At 40.7% G+C, this 18996-nt stretch overlaps 1 protein-coding gene across 5 annotated transcripts; it reads right to left on the bottom strand.

The window, feature by feature from the left end:
- Nucleotides 1-1525: 1525 nt before the first annotated feature.
- LOC136435318 (centrosomal protein of 83 kDa-like) lies at nt 1526-15467 on the bottom strand. Of its 5 annotated transcripts, none has more exons than XM_066428704.1 (15): nt 15329-15467; nt 14288-14584; nt 13696-13846; nt 13084-13308; nt 12740-12863; nt 12202-12326; nt 11626-11790; nt 11179-11260; nt 10452-10596; nt 10053-10202; nt 7015-7198; nt 6475-6654; nt 6099-6199; nt 5159-5351; nt 1526-4126 (listed from the first exon to the last, which is right to left on the bottom strand). In XM_066428704.1, the coding sequence occupies exons 2-15, from the start codon at nt 14509-14511 to the stop codon at nt 3944-3946; spliced, it is 2232 nt and encodes a 743-aa protein (XP_066284801.1). In that variant the 5' UTR covers nt 14512-14584; nt 15329-15467; the 3' UTR covers nt 1526-3943. The 5 variants fall into 5 exon arrangements, with proteins under 5 accessions (XP_066284801.1, XP_066284802.1, XP_066284803.1 ...); XM_066428705.1 differs by having other exon boundaries at nt 5177-5351; XM_066428706.1 differs by lacking the exon at nt 1526-4126 and adding an exon at nt 4144-4637.
- Nucleotides 15468-18996: the final 3529 nt, after the last annotated feature.

The following is an 18996-nucleotide window of genomic DNA, read 5'->3' as shown; positions in this document are numbered from 1 at the left end:
CAATGCAATATTGTTATTGCACCCCTATAAATAATGGCATGTGCCACTGCCCTCCCATAGAGACCATGCTTTAAATCCGTTCCGCATCGCTGAATGTCATAAGCAGATACAGGGTAGATCCTTCGCTACTTGCTGTGATCGTGTAGTCACTGTTACATTGTAAAATAGACAACGTGCATCACCACACGCAACCTAGCAAACGATATGGCAAGTTAGATACCAATGCGGCAACGGGAATTGTGAGTTCTAGCTGCGAACATGTGCAGGAGTGACCTCCTGTTTGTGTATAAGTATGGTGTCCGGTCGCAGCGCATATATGTGCGCACGGGTCGGGGTGGTGCACTTTTACGCACACGTGAAACAACGTTATAAGTAGCATAAAAACGCTCAATCGGTCCCGAAATTCCTCGCTGATGATGATGATGATGATAACGATGATAAGATTGGGGTTTAGAGAAGTAAAGTTATATTTGCTTTAATAATTTATATCATTATTCACCAGACAAATAAACAAGTGAAACGACGTTAGAAGTGTATTTGAAAGTAGCATAAAAACGCTCAATCCCGAGATTCCACGCTGCTTCTACATCAGGGCTACGTGAAGATGATGATAAGATCGGGGTTTAGAAAAGTAAAGTTTCTAGATGATAATGATGATTATGATGAAAAGGAGCCATCACTTAAAATACTCTTTTTTCTGGTACTACATCCGGGTTACATGATGATGATGATGATGAAAAGGAGCCAGCACTAAAAGTACGTTTTCTGTTTCTTCATCCGGGTTACATGATGATGATGATGATGATGATGAAAAGGAGCCAGCACTTAAAATACGTTTTCTGGTTCTACATCCGGGTTACATGATGATGATGATGATGATGATGAAAAGGAGGCTGCACTTAAAATACACTTTTTTTCTGGGTCTACATCCGGGTTACATGATGAAGATGATGATGATGAAAAGGAGCCTGCACTTAAAATTACACTTTTTTCTGGGTCTACTTCCGGGTTACATGATGATGATGATGATGATGATGATAATGAAAAAGGAGCCTGCAATTAAAATACACTTTTTTCTGGGTCTACATCCGGGTTACATGATGATGATGATGATGAAAAGGAGCCAGCACTTAAAATACGTTTTCTGGTTCTACATCCGAGTTACATGATGACGATGATGAAAAGGAGCCTGTAATACACTTTTTCTGGTTCTACATCCGGGTTACATGACGATGATGAAAAGGAGCCAGGAAATTGACAAACACCTTACTCATAATGTACACACTATAAATACTTCACGGAGAATTGTGTTCTACAGACTCTTGTTCTTTCCTCCGTTTCTTGCACCGAGTCTTGTAGATCATGGATGACAACCATACATATTCTGGAACTTGAAAATGGCTACTAAGCTGCATGCCAGAAATGTGACCAGTTTAAAAATTTATTCTCAATTCTTGGTAATATTGCAGTAAAACAGTTCTGGCTTTTGCAGTACATCCCAAATAATCTTCAGCAGTCAGAAGCATGTGTTGGGACAGACGGTTTTATTCAATGTCTTTGGTAATGGAAATACACGTACATACAAATCAGCACCTGATTAGAAACACATACATACATACAATGTAATATTACAGGACAGTAATGGTGTTTTATGTGAAACACACCCCATACCAGATGACTCCACACCTGACTTGTACATGTACCAGTGCTATACCAGCACTCAACAGATAAGATCTGGGGTACTAGTACATAAAAAATGTAAGAAATAATTGGCACAACACCATCACATCCATCATTACTATCATAATGTTATATTTCGTGCAGAGGAACTGTCGGGAGTATCAGTCCTTTACTTTAAAACGGACTTGGCCATATCTTAACTACTGTTCAGTATACACAAGACAGAATAGTGTGATACAGTTTTAGACAATGCAGTGACCATTAGTATTGTATTGGTATACAATAATGCTAAGTAACCATTATCAGTACCAGGACAGTGATCATGGTGTTCAGAAATGCTATTTCTAAATCTCTGTGTTTTAAGGAATGGGGAGAAAGTTGTGCTTAGTGCGAGAAATTAATAGAAATTCATCATATAAAACATCATTACTGTTTAGAATACAACCCAAAGGGTAGAACCAGATAATAAAATATGGCTAAAATGTCATTAAGATATCGTAAAATGATGGTTGTCTGAAGCAATACATTTCATGAAAGAATCACTTGTAGAAGTTCTGTTTTAGTATTTGTACTAGTCTTGTGTACTTGTGTCTTATCTTATTGTCATCATGGAACACCCCTAAAGACCCAGTGCCTGACTTTGACAGCAGTGAATGACACATGTGTATACGGCACATATGTGAGTTGCATAGATACTGTGTGGCACCAAATACACTTTCTGTGTCTAAATATCTCCTGTACCTCCTTACAAGAAGGCAGCCCAATAACCACGAACAGTTGAATAACAACTTTGAATATACTATATTGACTCCATATTGTCAACAAGGGAACACACAATTTTCCAAAGTACGACAAAAACATAGCAAAGATGAAAAACAATTGAAGAGATCTCCTCTCCAACTCAGCTATATCATAATTCATTACTTTACTGTTCTGTAAAACACAAACCATTTCACCATCTTGTTAGAGATGGCACATATCACACTAAACTGTTAATGTTTCCTAGCTGCCATATCATATAAATACAACACCAAATATATAATACAATACACAATAGAATAAACTGTGATTTCTTCAATACCTTACTGATGTTGTTGAAGGCCCACTTGTTTTCATGTGTCCCTGTGAACATTGTACACAATATGTGCTTTACAGATAATGGCTCAAAACCTATCATGTTACAACAATAAGTCCAGTATACCACATAAACAACACATAGACATGCCCAATGTCCATCTAAAAATATTTCTTGGTTGGCTAAAAGTATATCAAAAATAACCACAAACTTATAAAGCTAACAAATAAACATAGATTATCAGGACTTTGGTATCACAAATACAAACCGCATGTTAATGACAAATATGAGTGTTATGATATCTACCATACATCTGTTGTATTTCACACTTATGGTTAATGCTAGGCATTCTTTAGCTGAATCTGTGTAGCACCAAGTATGCATACTATTAGGCACACTTTATTGTGCTGGGAATGCCATACATAATGCTCCATCAGGTTACAAACAAGTGCAGTTCCAGTGCCTTTCTTTCTATGATAGGTAGAGGAATGTTTCCATACATATTCACACAGCCTGAACACATAAGATAGATATGGTATATCTACATATATCCAGTTAGACATAAAACACAAAAAGGCATCAACAAACAGTGGGCATGGTATCCTTCTCCCTGTAAAACTTTGGTCTCAACAGTTTCAACTTAAACGTTGAAGGCATAGTCGAATGCATGATGTACATGTAGTAGTATGATGTACATTCTATCATGATTAGAGAAATGCATTTTAAGAACAGATCATATAATTTGTATGGTAAACTGCATAAAGGAATGAGCCAAAGTTATTCATATGCTATAATAGTTTCAAAGCATAATTAATTGTAATTCTACACAAATGGTATACAAAAAATAACACTGCCTATTACTAGTATGGTGCTTGCATTATCACCTGTCACCAGGAAACCATATTGCAGAGACCCTATAGCAGGGCTCTAGCCAGCACCCATATTTGACAGAAATTTGCTGTGTATGACAGAAAAAATTGAAGACCATTCCATCAACCTTGATGTACCAAAATGTGAGTCAAGGTATAGAAATGTCCAAATTCAAATAAAATGACAGAAATTTGTACAGGATGTCAGAAAAAAAGATTCTTGGTAGGATTAATGGGAACTGTGATGATGGAAAGAAACTTCAAGCTGGCTAGAGCTGCATTGTAATCATGATGGAAGAAAGCTGGCTATATGCCTGCCCTACAGTTCGAGATTGTCGACGTCAATGAAGGCGCGCTCCCCATCCTTCTTTTCCTCGTCCTCGCTCCTCTCGTGCGGCGGCGGCCCCTGCCCGGTCAGCACGTCCATCTGCTGCTTCTGCAGGTCGTCCAGCTCGTCCAGCCGCTGCCGCACCATGGACAGCTCCTTATGGTGCTGTCTCTCCTGGGGAACGGAGGAGTGGTATAGATGGGAACTTTGGGGAGCAATGTAAGGATCTATTAATGATACTGGTATAGCCACACCATCTACATTTTATAGTCTGGGATCCTATCAATATGGTGCTGTCTCTCCTAGGGAATAGAGGGGTGGTAAAGATGGGAACTTTGGGGAGCAATGTAAGGATCTATTAATGATACTGGTATAGCCACACCATCTACATTTTATAGTTTGGGATCCTATCAATATGGTGCTGTCTCTTCTGGGAATAGAGGGGTGGTAAAGATGGGAACATTGGCGTGCAATGTAAGGATCTATTAATGATACCGGTATAGCCACACCATCTTCATTTTATAGTTTGGGATCCTATCAATATGGTGCTGTCTCTCCTGGGGAACGGAGGGGTGGTAAAGATGGGAACTTTGGGGAGCAATGTCAGGATCTATCAATGATACTGGTATAGCCACACCATCTACATTTTATAGTTTGGGATCCTATCAATATGGTGCTGTCTCTCCTGGGGAACAGAGGGGTGGTAAAGATGGGAACTTTGGCGTGCAATGTAAGGATCTATCTATGATAAAACTTTACCACCTTCATTTCATAGTTTTAGGATCCTATAAAAAAAGTATTGTCATTTTCAAGAGCTAGGTACTAATGTGAGACAATGTCGGTATCTAAGAAGTCAATTAGCCCTCAGCAAAAAGAAGAAATGTACAAAAGAAGCATAATAAATATTTTATCCATGATTTAAAGTGATCTAAGTCGTGACAGATGGAACAATGAGTAAAAGCAGTACAGAAATCCAGGCAGCCATGAGACAAGTGTCACACCAACACGCACACCGATCTGTCAACCCTCCCTCCAAACTGCTCAACATTTCAACTTCACACCCCTCCAGGTACTAATAGACTGATCTAGAGTGTAGCAACTTTGAAGGAAATGCAGGTGAAATGTGAGATATGCCACTCTTAAGTAGGTGAGAGCAGGATATGACAGTTGGGGAGAGGGTTTTCCATGTCAGTTGGCGCGGCATACCTGTTCGATAAAACTCACGTAAGGCAGAGACGTGTCCAGCGGTAGTGTGGCCGAGGCGAACGACAGGCCGCCGATAGATATCTCGTGCAGCCCGCCGGTGCCCGCTACTATCATGCTGAACTCCTTATGTTTGCGGATGAAGTCTCGGAACTGTTTCTTCAGGCGGTTGTACATCTCTGCTGGTACGTTGCCCCTGGAGGATAGAGACACGTGTAGATACTTTCTCACAGTAAAACCTACACAGACAGTGTCTATCAACATCCTAAACTTAGATATCTAATATGCAGAAGACAACTAGAAGACTACTGCTCATGAATCCATTAATCATATCATGCATACTTTTCCAATATATTTCATAATAAGTTCATTCATCCCTCCAAACAGCAATATGAATACTATAATAAGGCCAGTTTTGCAGCATTTACACCTGCATTTACAATGTTAAGTACAAGTGCATGTGTGTGTTTATAACTTAATGGTATCATATGACTGGCAAGAGAAGCAAACCTTCCCTACACAAGATGTACAGAGCAGGTACATGTGTCATACCTTTCCTTCATTATTGTGATCCTAGCATGCATGACAAGACAGAAACAGGCAAGAGTCACAGGCAAGACAGTGTATAAGGTTGTCATGTCAACGAGATGCATAGTTACTGTCATGACAGTGAGGTGAAGGAAACAATATGAAGATATGATCCACTTTTAGATGAACCTTTAAGGACGATACTTGTTTTTTTTCCCAGTGATTAAGGAGGACCGATGATGATGATGATTACTACATATGTTTTAATAGGTTAAGTGCAAGAAGATAGCATTCAATTTGGACTGCAGCTATTTCATTCAGACAAATTCTGTTTCAAAATTACTACACTTGATATTTTGATTACAGAAAGAGCTGAGTGTGACTGCAAGTACATGGCACAGTATGAAGGGCTTACTTGAGTTTATCTCTCTCCAAAACAGCCTCCTCACGTCTGGCATCCACAATCTTCAGTCTGCTCTTTAACTTCTGCACAACTCGGGAGCAGTTCTTCTTCAGCTGGAGACGTAGAAAGGAGGGTAAACTGTTGTTTAATTAGGACTTTTTAGGGGGAGGGAGTCATCAGCACAGTCAAAAGCGCAGTGAAACAAGTGACTGATATTTCGATGCAAACCAATTCTTGTTGAAGGTGCTGTTATAACAGGTTAATACAATATGAAAATTTCTTACCCAAAGGCATTCCCACATATTCCACATTGTACTCTTAAATCTTTTTATAATTGCCTACCAGTAGTTTATTTCCCTTTCAGTAAATAAACCCCATGTATCCCCACCTTCCTCTGATACTGCACAGACTGGTCCAGTTTCTGACTTTGTGCCTGGAGTTCCCTCTCCAGGTCCTCCACGCGCCGCTCTAGTGCCTGCCGCTCCTCCAGCCACGCCAGACGCTTCTCGTTCACTCCTTTGGTCGCCTCCGACTGTGCTTTGTCCGCCGCCTCACGTGCTGCCCGTAGCTATGGGGTTAAGGGGTATTTGATGGTTAGCCTGCTTGTTTTGCCATCTGTTTGTCTGTTTCTTTGTTTTCTTTTCTTATTCAAAATACAGTTACTGTAACATACAGCTTAATAGTACAAATTTACATAAGTTTATAAAGTCTAGAAAAACTCTACTTGGTTTGTGATTGGGATTACAGGTTACAAAGTAAAACATAATATATGCAGCAGTAAAGGTGGTTATCTGAGATTCAGTGATTGATGTTGTAATAAAGAGTTTGAATATACATGTCCTGTGTTTTTTAATGCAACAGGAAGAAATGTGCCAGAGATACAAGAACTACCACATCTTAATAGCATTGTACGACTGTCCCTGCTGACCTCATCTTTCAGCCTGTCCACAGCCTGTTTGAGTGAGCGGTTCTCTGCGGCCAGGTCGTGCTCCGCTCCTGACATGTTCCTGAGTTGTGCCTGAGCCTCCTGCAGTCTCTGTCGCAGCTCAGAGTTGTTCGCTCGTTCTGTTTCTGCCTCCCTTTGGATGGACTGCTGCTGCTGGACTCTGCCCCTGGAGATACAGAGTAGAATTATCAGTTATCATGTACATATACAAGTCCGACTTGTCAAGTATTGTGAGAAAAACTGCATTTACAATAATATAAGACAGTTATGTAGTCACACATCTATAGCTACGTAGCCACCCAAATTGCTCAAAGCTTTAAGATAGGTACATGCAACTGCTGTTTGCTGTATTCCACATGATGAACATTATTCTGAAACAGAGAAGACTAAAAAAAAGCTGGACAAGTTTGAACATACAAGCAGCACAGCATAATGCATTCTATGAAAATGCTTGTTCTAAAAAATATGAAATAAAACATAAATATTGAGCTGACAGCAAGAGAAAGCCCATAGCTTCATTCCAACTGATGTATGAACCAAGGTTGTCACCAATGTTCATCTATTATGCTTTGGGATATGCAAAATTATTTACATTAACTTTATATCACTGAAAGTGATAAGATTTTTAGCAAACTAAGACAGAAAGGATTGCAACATGCTAGTGACATGGCTTCAGCAAATATATAGCCACCCCATCATGCAAAACTGAAAAATAAACACTGCAATTATTCCTAAATACTAGTAGCTGTGGCAGTATTAAACCAAGTGCCATTATAAGTTATGTATACAACACAGCTGAAGAGTTTGGCGAATTAACATGTGCCACCCGAGTTAGTAAGTCCCAAACCTGCCCCCATCACCAGTATCTACATCTCCACGGACATGTCTGCAATCACAAGGAAAAAATGCACAACATTTCTTTTATTTTCACCTGCAAATATTTCAAAAGTAATTATACAGCATCATTAAGGAATGCCATAATATTCTATGATATACATTAAATATTACTTCATTCTACATCCTTCTTTCAGGGAAAGAAAGGAAAAGAGTTAATCAAAGGAAATGACAATCTATCGCATTTCAATATTACTAACTTACAAAAAGCTGGAAAATTAAACATGTCTTCATATATGCCATGATTGTGTTGACTAAGATGGTGTGTTGTAGTGAAGGACTTTAAACAACATTCATACTGAATGCTACAGGTATATACTATAATATGCACAATATACTGTTAATGTGCAACTGAGAACAGATCTATTTCACCAAAATCATGAGGCTCCAACCTTTGAGACTCCCATCCTACAGAATGGTTCTCCTGTCTTTGACGTCTGAAATTAAATCTTTTGATGTTAAAGCGATAGGAACAAAGCTTCTCCAGAACACATCATTGATTGTGTACCCAGAATATATATTGTATCATAGTTGAAGTAGTTTGCCATACAGTTTCATGTGTATTACATTTGGTCTGTGTGCTTGTGGTGTTACTGATTATATGACACGAACTACTGGAGGCAGTGCAGGCAAGCTCTTTGTTGGTCCCTGTGTGCTGTTTGTTTGTTTATTTGTTTGTTTGTTTCACAAGTACTAAGAGCTTTTCCTGGTGGGTGATAAAAAAAGAATGATTATCCTTTATCTATCAATGTTTTCTATGGCATCATTACTGACAATTTCTTTGTGACACATCTAACAGAAAAGAGAGGAATATTCATATAAAATGTGACAAATTGTGTACTATGTACAAGGCTACGTGACCACCAGTTGTATGAATACAGAAAAGCACAGAATGTGCAGTACTGCCAACTGCTTCTTTCAGCAGTATTACTTGATGGTGACCATGATGTGACTGCACAGCACCAAATATGGCAAGTCCCAAACCTGTCATCTCCACCAGAGTCTATGTCTCCATGGCGACGGCTGTAACCACAAGCACAAGTTGTCGCACATGGAAAACTCATTTTTGTCAGCAGTATTATTGGAAGCATTGATTACCATTCTGATGACAATATTGCAATAGCAAGATATTCTGCAGCTTAGGAAAAATAGATCAATTGATGCAACAACACCAGCACTGCACAAAACATGTTACTTTAAGCTACTCTATCACATACACAATGTGCTGTTTTATGAGCAGGTGAACATATTTAGGAGCCCCAAAAGTCGGGAGACTCGAACCTTTCAGCTTCCAGTCCTACTGAGTAGTTCTCCTGTCTTTGACGCCTGAAATAGCGCAGCATACAATTACACTGAGGTGTCAACGAGTCTTAGGTCCTCATTAGCTCAGATACAACAGTTTGTACATATCATGGGAGCTCATCTGTGTTGGTAGCCTGGGTGCCATCCTATTACTAAATAGAGTAGCGAGTGTAGGAGCCCTGGTAGTAATACGATGGCACCCAGGCTACTGCGTTGGTAGTTATCATTGTAGAATGCTATACTTTCTTCCAACACACCTTTGTGTTGGAAGAAAGGTTAGCATTGTACTAATAACAGCTGGTACATGTCTCTGTACTTGGAAGAGACACCGCGGAACATAAGAGAACATCTACAAGGAACCATCCTGCAGTGAAGTGACTGCACATGTACATTAGTATGACTCTTGGTGAAGAAAGTAAAGTGCAGTTACAGAGTTGACCACATCACAGCAAACACTCTGTGCCACATCAAGCTCAGTGTGAGGTTTCCAACCTTTCAACACTGGGAATTGGAACAGTAGTGGGCTGGATTTCCCGTGGTCTGCTACTGAAATGTTAGATAAGAGAATTTAATAGAGCTGAAGTAATATCAACCCACCAGTGCCCTCTTATACTGATCAACTGAAACTGATTTTAAGATTTGCAGATTGAGAAGGAGAGGCTGAGAATATCCCAACCCTGCATATACTGGAAGAAACGTATTCAACACAATTACTTGTCTAGTTACTGGAGGGGAGAACAGCATTACAACATGAAACTTGTGAATGGCTTATTTAGTCTTGCAAGACTTGGGAATGTCTTAAAACAGATGTTTGGGTGACTTACTTGAGTTCTTGGACTTCCCTCTCAGCAGCATCCTTCCTCCTCATGGCTTCATTCACCCTCTCCTCCGCCCGCTCTCGTTCCGCCATCTTTGTGGACTCGTCCTCCAGCCGCTGTCTCTCCATCTCAGCCATCTTAGCATCCATCTCCATCCTGTAAAAAAACGTTGGTAAGAGACCTCATCATCTCCAGACTAACCATCTTTCAAAATGTGAGTAGATTTATCTATCTATTTGCATCTGTGAAATACATGTTAAAAGGTCATGTCTCAAGAGATTAAACAACAGGCAACATTTAAGACCTTTTAATGAGCAATATCCAAGTACAAACATTCATTGGTACTCCAGACAAAACAGATGCGTGCAAGGACATAGACAGAAAACAATTGTGTCATTAACTCACTGTTCTGTCTGCAGCTTGATGAGTTTCTCGCTCTCCTCGTCCCGCGCGGCCTGCACCCTCCTGACCATCTCCCTCTCCTTGTCAGACAGCTCAGAGTTCTGTCGGTCGATGGTCTGCTGAAGGACCTCCAGCTGTGTGCGGATCCCTGAAAGGGGAATTTCATGGAATTATGGTTGTGTATTTTTCAGTCAAATTTCATGACAAATCTGTCACTGTATTGTTTTGAAGAATTTTTCCTTTTCTACATATCCTACATAATGATCATTATGTCATGCCTGGGCCTGATACGGGTGTTCCGGACCGTGTGATAACTATCCGGATCACATAGGGTTCGGAAGTGTTATCACACAGGCTTCCATAGAATATTTCGAACGCATTTCGAGCGCGCCGGTTGTGCGGCCGTCGGAAATTCGAATACCGGATTCGGAGGTTGGAATCAATGTTGCTACAGTTTCATGTTCGAGGACACAAAACTCCCTCAACTTCTGGCGCATTCCGCATTGAAATGTGTGTTTTGACCAAGGTATGACCAAGGTATGACATAAATAAAATACAACACGTTGTATTCCGCATCACCCTCGGTCCCAGCCCTCCCGCGGGTCGGATCGCCCTCCGGCCTACGGCCGTCGGGCGATCCGACCCGCGGTCGGGCTGGTACCTCGGGTGATACGGAATACCCCGTGTTGTATTCTATATGTATGAACTTCTTTTAGTCAATCAGGTTTACCCTCCGTCTCGCTTCTGAGTTGGTCCCGTTCTCTCTCCAGTTCTCCTGTCCTCTTCACGGTCTCCATCTTCATATTGGTCACCTGGGCATGAGAGGATATATTGTATATTGTATAAGTTCCATAACACATTAACATCGTCTCAGCCTTCAGGACTCAAACATATCCTTACCAAAATATTTGTCCTTCCACTAAGGAGCCAATTTTGAATGAGAATTCATCTGTGAGGGTAATTGACATTATAAAGATGTTTAGATGCTAATTCCGTGCACACAAAGTAAAGTGCTTACCAACAAGCTTTCGGTCAATCCTCTGAGACTTTTAAACTATACTTTCGTGTACAGAAGTAGCATGTAGAATTTCTATAGGAAGTAAATTTGTTGAAAAAAAAAGCTATAAGCTGTATAACAGCACTAGTTTCATGTAATCTTTGATGTGGGAATACTGACCTCCAGTTTGTGTTTGTGTGCGACCTCGTCGTACTTGTGTCGGAGCCCCATGTGATCCCTCTGCACCTCCCCCAGCTGGGAGGACAGCTTACTCTGCTGGTCCAGCGCAGCATCCAGGTCCTGCTGCAGCCGCTCACACCGCATCTTCAGGGACTGCTTCTCACTCTGCAACAGTCACAGCCCTTTCTTAGTCAAGTACAGACAGTTCTGTCCCAATTCAACTCCTCTTTTCTGATGTTGGATCTTTTGCAGTACCCAGAAATATATTTGCTGATTACAGATAATTCAGTTTTTGTTGCTTGATACAAACAGTAAGGAGAAAGTATGAACTTCTGCACTTATCGAGAGGAGTAAGGGTGACTCAGACCCTCGGCATACTTGACTATAAAAAGTGAGATGAAGCAAAGTCATATTGCACTATCAGCCACACAAAAATACACTTTGTCTCAGGCATCACGCTTCAAATTCAACAGAAGAAGAAGGAAAAATTCTGAAATTCAGCCATGAACGCTATATCTGCTAGATTCAAGGCTGATAATGAATGGTCAGACTTGGTGCAAGGAGCCCTAAGCTTACCTCTGCGGCCCTAAGAGAGGCTGTGGTCTCGGCCAGCTGTTTGCCCTGTAGCCTGGACACATGGTCAGACTGCATCCCGGACGACTCCCGCTGGGCTCGGATCTCCTCCAGCTCAGTCAGCAGACCTGTGTCAAGTACAGCTGCAAGTTTATCCTGCTCATACTGCCATATAGGCTAATAGTTTCCTACTATTCTGCTACCATGCATAGCATGATTAGTTCAGTGCTCAGTGACCCTACCTTTGGACCAAGAACTTGAAGAAGTTGTGAGTTTGTATCACGGTTGTGTCGCTCATCTGACATGCACTCCACTATTCATTGTCAAAAAGAGCTATGGGAAATTTCTATGGTACAACGAACCTGTAAAATACTGTACAAAGTGCCTGTTCTCTCTGTCACGACCAGTGGAAGATTACCTTACCCGATTGAGTTCATTGGAGCTAAACTGGTTTGAGATCACTTTCATTTTTTCTGCTACCTTATGAGAGGTGTACATCAGCTAGAAATAAACTTCATCATTTAGAAACTTGACAACTAACCTTTGACCTTTAGATGCAGTTGGGCATTCTCCTTCTGCAGCGTACGAACCCTCTGGGAGTCGTGGTCTTCCTCCTCCTGCTGGCGAGCAAGGATGGTCTCACGGTCCTTTCTCAGGTCCATGATCTGTGGTATACAAGCAGCCAAATAGTGATTTTTCTGTTATCATGATTCATCTACTACTAGTATTGAGATGAATATGCCATGTCTTATAACAACTTGACATGGCTGTACAAGGGAAATCTTTAGCTAATGCAACATGTCAATACAAAAAACATATAAGAAAACTATTCCCTGAGTTTTATACTTAGTCTAGCTCTATCTTTAAGAAAGAGCCATATCTTACCTCTGCCTCATACTTCAGAGTTGTCTCCTCTACGATACGTTTGTGCTCCGTCTGCTGATGTTCGTACTCCGACTTCAGGAAGGAGTGTTCGTACCGTAGCTGGTTCATCTCGGTCCGCAGCTTGTCCACCTCTTCGTCCAGTTTGGCGATGCGCTCCCTGAACGGACCCTCCACCTCCTCCCGAACCTGAACCCGGATCATCTCAAGCCTCTGGGAGGTCATGATCTGTAGAAGGGTCAAAGGTCATTATCAAGGGGAGAGAGAGAGAGAAATTCTAACATTAAACATAAGGCAATGTTTATGTCAGTTCAGTGAAATTTTTGATTGGGAAACATAAAGCTTTTTTTCCTGCCTGAAGTGACAAGGGGATTATTACACATATGTGACGGGGGACAGTGTTGGGAACATCTACTACAGTGGTTATCCCAAGGTTTTATGGTTAGCCGTTTGTTCTGAACAGGACCGGCCGTTTGAACTACGAATGGCCAATCCTGTTCTCACATTTGAATAAATGCATTTGTATTCCAGGAGTCAATGTTTGTCTTTGTCATCTTCTAACACATTCAAGAAATTCTACATAGATACTGTATCTTAAATCACTATCCTCCCTACCTGTGACTTGAGCTCCTCTATCTGGGCTATTTTCTGGGACACCTCGAGCCGAGCCTGTGCGATCAGGGTCTGACACTCGGCGTGGGTGCTGCTGTGAGTCTCCCGCAGTCCACGCAGCTGTTCCTGCAGCAGAATGTGCTCGTCCTGCAGCCTGCATGAATACGAAGCTGTTAGTCTTCTGTCCTGGCTTGTACAACACTAGCCTGATTTAATCGTGCTTATAGCAGCCGCCTCGTAACCAGTCACAGCCCCGGACAGCTGGAGTTTAGGTTATACAGACAAGTACAACACAAGATTTGATACAACAGTCTACACAGTGGTCTGATAAAGTAATTTGTTGACCAGTATCATTACCAAGTTTGTGCAATTCCTTGTAAAAAGAGGCCTGATTATAGCACATTCTAAATAGTGTCCTTGATTAAAGTGATCATGACAGCAAAATATTCAAACATGTTGATGAAAAGCAGTTCTATTGTCCACTTGTTTGATTTCATGCTTTTGTAGATATACATGTATGACTGCTACCATTGTAGAATTTGAAATAAAAGACCAGTTTTGAGCACTAGAATGTTAACCGTTATATTATACTTACCTAGTGTGCTCAGCCTTTAGCGTCTCATAGTTTGTTTTGTGTTGTTCACTCCTCATCTTCTCATCGGTCAGCATTTTCTGCAGCTCTGTCTCCGAGGCGAGTCTGGGCAGTGCCGCGGCGTAGGCGCCCGACAGATTCCCCATCCCCAGGGAAGGGCCACCAGAGGCTCCCATACCCAGGGGACCACCTAGCCCTCCGTCAAAAGAATCAAACTGTGAGGCCATCTCGGTCTTCCGCCTCCCCTTCAGCACAACTTGTCCATGACGATGAGAAGGATTCTGTTGTGGGTTTTACATGCTGGAATCAGCACAAATAAATATGAGTATGTTAGATTTCACACCATCGTTTTACATTGTACAAACAAAAATAGCCTGGATGCCAGACCCTGAATCTCTATAATATCCAACCACGATGTGGGCCTGGCATCCAGGCTTAAACAAACAAACAAACAAACAAAAATTGACACCTAACGTTATACTACAAGAACATAATTTGTACATATGCTATATATATGAGTATATACAACATTTGTGAAATATTTTAGTAAAATTTTACATCGAAATTATGTGAAGTGGAAGACCCTAAAGAGATTCACAAAATACATGGGAATTCGAATTAGTTGATGCATGTGAACTACAGCCCCAAACCAAGGAAACGTGTAGAGATAAATGAAATACGATATGATTTGTGTACAACTATGCCCGGTTGTTTCCTATGCCCTTGTCGACAATAATTAATTATTATACAGACTATAATTTTCGCCGCACGTATATGCGGGCAGATCGATAGTCATTATAACTTCACACGGCACGTATTGAAGGTCACCGCAATACTGCACAGTCCTGCATTACAGAAATGCACACCATATTTGTTTAAACCAATGTTTATAAGGTGTATCCTCTTTGGAAAACAGTAGAAAGCGTAAAAGCCCCCCCCCCCTCGATGACAACAGACGGTGTATAATTCCTTCGTTTCGGCCATCTACGGTAAAGTGATTGCGGTTGATCATATAAGCAGAAAAGTAGCTTTATCTATACTCACTTTCCTTACAGTTCCGGCATCGTTGCTGAAGTTGTGGGTGTGTGTTTTGTAATTTTGGAAAGCGGGAATTTCAAACCCAGCACTCGCTAGGCTGTGTCTGTTTCCCTGGAAAATGAAAGAACGCTACCCTCCGCAATGAATGACGGGAAGAGACGGGTAAACAACGCCCCTGGGCGATATTTGTGATAACTGCACTACGTTTGTAACGTTACTAATGTAACGTTAGGGCCAAGATAATCTATGACGATTCATCACAAAATAGTATTTCCTAAGTGTGAACTTGAACTGTCTGACCTGATGATACCGTACCACATATGGCTAATTTCTATTTGACCAACTTCGCCGGTGATAGATTGGACGAAAAACGGGGCATATGATAAAACGGTCACGATCTTCCCCCACCAGCCTCTGCTTAGAGAGTATCATACTGCTGTCTTTCAGAAAGATTATTACAAATTCTTGTACACAAGGTACTTGCGTGAAAAATTTTATTGAAAAATCAGATGAGGCTATATCATCTGACAAAGCGAAGAAAAGGAGATAAATTCCATGATTCTGAAAGCCGGTTGTGAGAAATGTCGGTACAAACAAATACGACTGAATACGACCGGCAGTCGTATTCATCCACATGTATCACAAAATAGACCAGGTGCGTCTTACATATTGAAATCTAATTGGCAACTATTGCCACAAGACTTTTGAATAGTAAGGCTAAGTGTAAAAGATATCAATCTTGTAAACACCATAAACACATTTAAAGAGACTATAGCAATAGTTCAGTTCATCCTTTGTGAGGTGACACAATTGAGACACCCCAAATGTCTCTACATCTTCCTGTCGAGCATGACAGATCGGAGTTCTTCATCTTTAAGACCAACGTCCACTTCAATCACCTTCTTAAGTGTCAATGATGGGCGACCCCGCCTACGATTCTCATCCGGTTTCCAGAGGAGAACCATGCCCTCCATTTCCTCGATCGTGGAGCATAACAAGGCCCGCCAGAGACAACCTAGCGTTCAGGCGCCACGATATCACAACGCCACATACAGGGAAGTAAGGAAAAGCGGCCGAGTATAGTGGCAAAGTATAGTGTTTTTGTCTTACAAAAAGTTCATCAAATATTCCTGTGCATAGGGTACCTATATATAAGATGTTATTGAAATAAAGTTATATCTGAATATTGGATATGTTCTTCCTGGGAACTACATGAGAGGAGACGTGAAATAACAAAGAACACGCGAACATCCGGAACGCAAATCTTTTATATGGGCTCTACTCTGAAAGTGTACGTATTGTCTTTCAGAAAGATTATTAAAATCTTTGTGCACAGGGTACTCACAGCATGTTATTGAAAAAGTAGATGAGTTAATATCTGAATATCGGATATGTTTTACCAGGGAACTACATAAAAAGAGACCTGGCATAACAAAGAGCACACGGGCATTCGGAATGCAAATCATTTATATGACTTAGGAAAGTGTCCGTAGTGTCTTTCAGAAAGATTATTACACATTCTTGTGCACGGGGTACTCTCAGCATCTAATTGAATTTAGATGAGGTTTTCCCCGGAAACTACATGAAAAGAGACCCGATATAACAAAGAGCGCACGAATATTCGGAACGCAAATCATTTATATGGGTTAGGAAAGTGTCCGTAGTGTCTTTCAGAAAGATTATTACACATTCTTGTGCACGGGGTACTTAAGTATAAGATGTTATCAAAATCTGATGAGGTTCTTTCACCTGACGAAGTGAACAAAAGGAGATAGATTAGTCAGTTGCTAGCAATGCCTAAGAATGAGGACCGCTCCAAACCTTTGTCCATACAAACAAAGACGGCCGCCAGTCGTACTCATCACGAGGTCGACCTGGTGCGTCTTACGGATGTATTGAAATATTATTGCCAATATTGGGAATTCTTTCCCTCAGACTTTTGAATAAAAATTTTAAGGGTCTTATCGATACCAAAAGTGTATATAGCATAAACAAAAAAAATACAAATTGCCAACAGTTTCAACAGTTATGTAATACCTATGATTTTCACATAGCTATCATTGTTTTTGAAGAATTACATATTACTGTCTGCTTCTATGTTCAACTCCGGGAACTCCGGAGAGAGGAGCGGCCGACCCGCCTCAATTCTGTTCTTGATTCTAATATCAAAGACCGTAATGACAATGAAATAGATTTTCCAACATTTCTTAGAGACACAACGACGTTTACATTTACGGTTTGGACTATGCGCCCACTATCATTACAGGTACAAGTATCTTTTACATCAATACGTTCCGTCGTTACACATCAATACAGTGATCAAACACATTTTCCGCTATGCAATAACGACCGTCATGACTCAAACAAACACCTCAGCCTAACGTACAAATATACTATACGTGTGACACAGCAAACAAAGGTGCACATCATTTGAATTTCAACACACAAGTGCAAGTATATCTTTAACCATACATTGATACTTCCATTGTTACACACTCATACAGTAATCATCAACATTTTTCGCAATACAATAACGACCATCATGACAATACAAGATAGACTCAAACAAGGACCTTAGTGGACCCTACGATATACGATGAATATTAGATAGCATACAGAGGTGCAAGTTCAGACTGTAACTTTACCTTATACAAGTCACTTGTACGATGTTAGATGCAAGTTTATACTGTACATCATCTAAGCCATATACGGCATTTGGACATGAAAAATGTACAAATACACTATACGTATATACTAAAGGTGCAATTTCTTACCATCAAGTCACTCATATTATAAACATATAAGATATTTAGATATCAAGATACATCTAAATGTTCTGTGCACATTGAGATCACATTTGGTTTTGAACAGCGGCCAACATTACCTTTGCACAACGATCATTTCAATCCGAACCGAACAAAATATATATATATAAGATTTTAGATATCAATATACATCTAAATGTTATGTGCAAATTAAGATCACATTTGGTTTTGAACAGCGGCCAACATTACTTTTGCACTTGGCAACGATCATTTCAATCCGAACCGAACAAAATTTTCTACATTACTCTAGACTACTCCGACGATGCTTAAGTTGTAAGTAACTTAAGTTGAAACGCTACTTCACCTAACGTAACGTGTCCTATTTACGTGCGGGAGCAGTTTACGTCCAGTTTGGGTCATGTCCACATGTCGCGGTGTATTATGCCAAAGCCTGTTCTCATGAGCAACAAAGAACGTCATAAGTATGATCCTTAGCCATCTCTCTCTTTTATACAAAACCATGAAAAAGGTTTACGTCCAGCGATATAACAGAATAAGCTCCTGAACCAGTAACAAGTTGCACGGAATCGTCGTGCATGACGTATTTCATATGTAATGCGACACCGCGTACTTCATCGTGTGTTTCTAACTTCCACGATAGCTAGTATCTTTTAAAAGTAGCTGACGTTAAACCTTTCTTTGATATTCAGACTATCCATGGTGATTCGAGGTTTGAAACTCTTACCAGTTTTAGGAAGGTTCGATACAACCTAGCGACCCCCGGACGGGTGGTTAATTTTTGCACGGCAAAACATAATAGCCATGTGTTTATAACGTGAACGCCACGTGCCGCGCATGTCGTTGAAATTCACAGATCAATATAGTTTTTTTCCATCGCGTCAAGCAAGC

The sequence above is a fragment of the Branchiostoma lanceolatum genome, chromosome 5 (assembly GCF_035083965.1).
Source record: "Branchiostoma lanceolatum isolate klBraLanc5 chromosome 5, klBraLanc5.hap2, whole genome shotgun sequence".
NCBI lineage: Eukaryota > Metazoa > Chordata > Leptocardii > Amphioxiformes > Branchiostomatidae > Branchiostoma > Branchiostoma lanceolatum.
The sequence above is the reverse complement of the archived record's forward strand: the minus strand, read 5'-3'. Positions and strand labels throughout refer to the sequence as shown.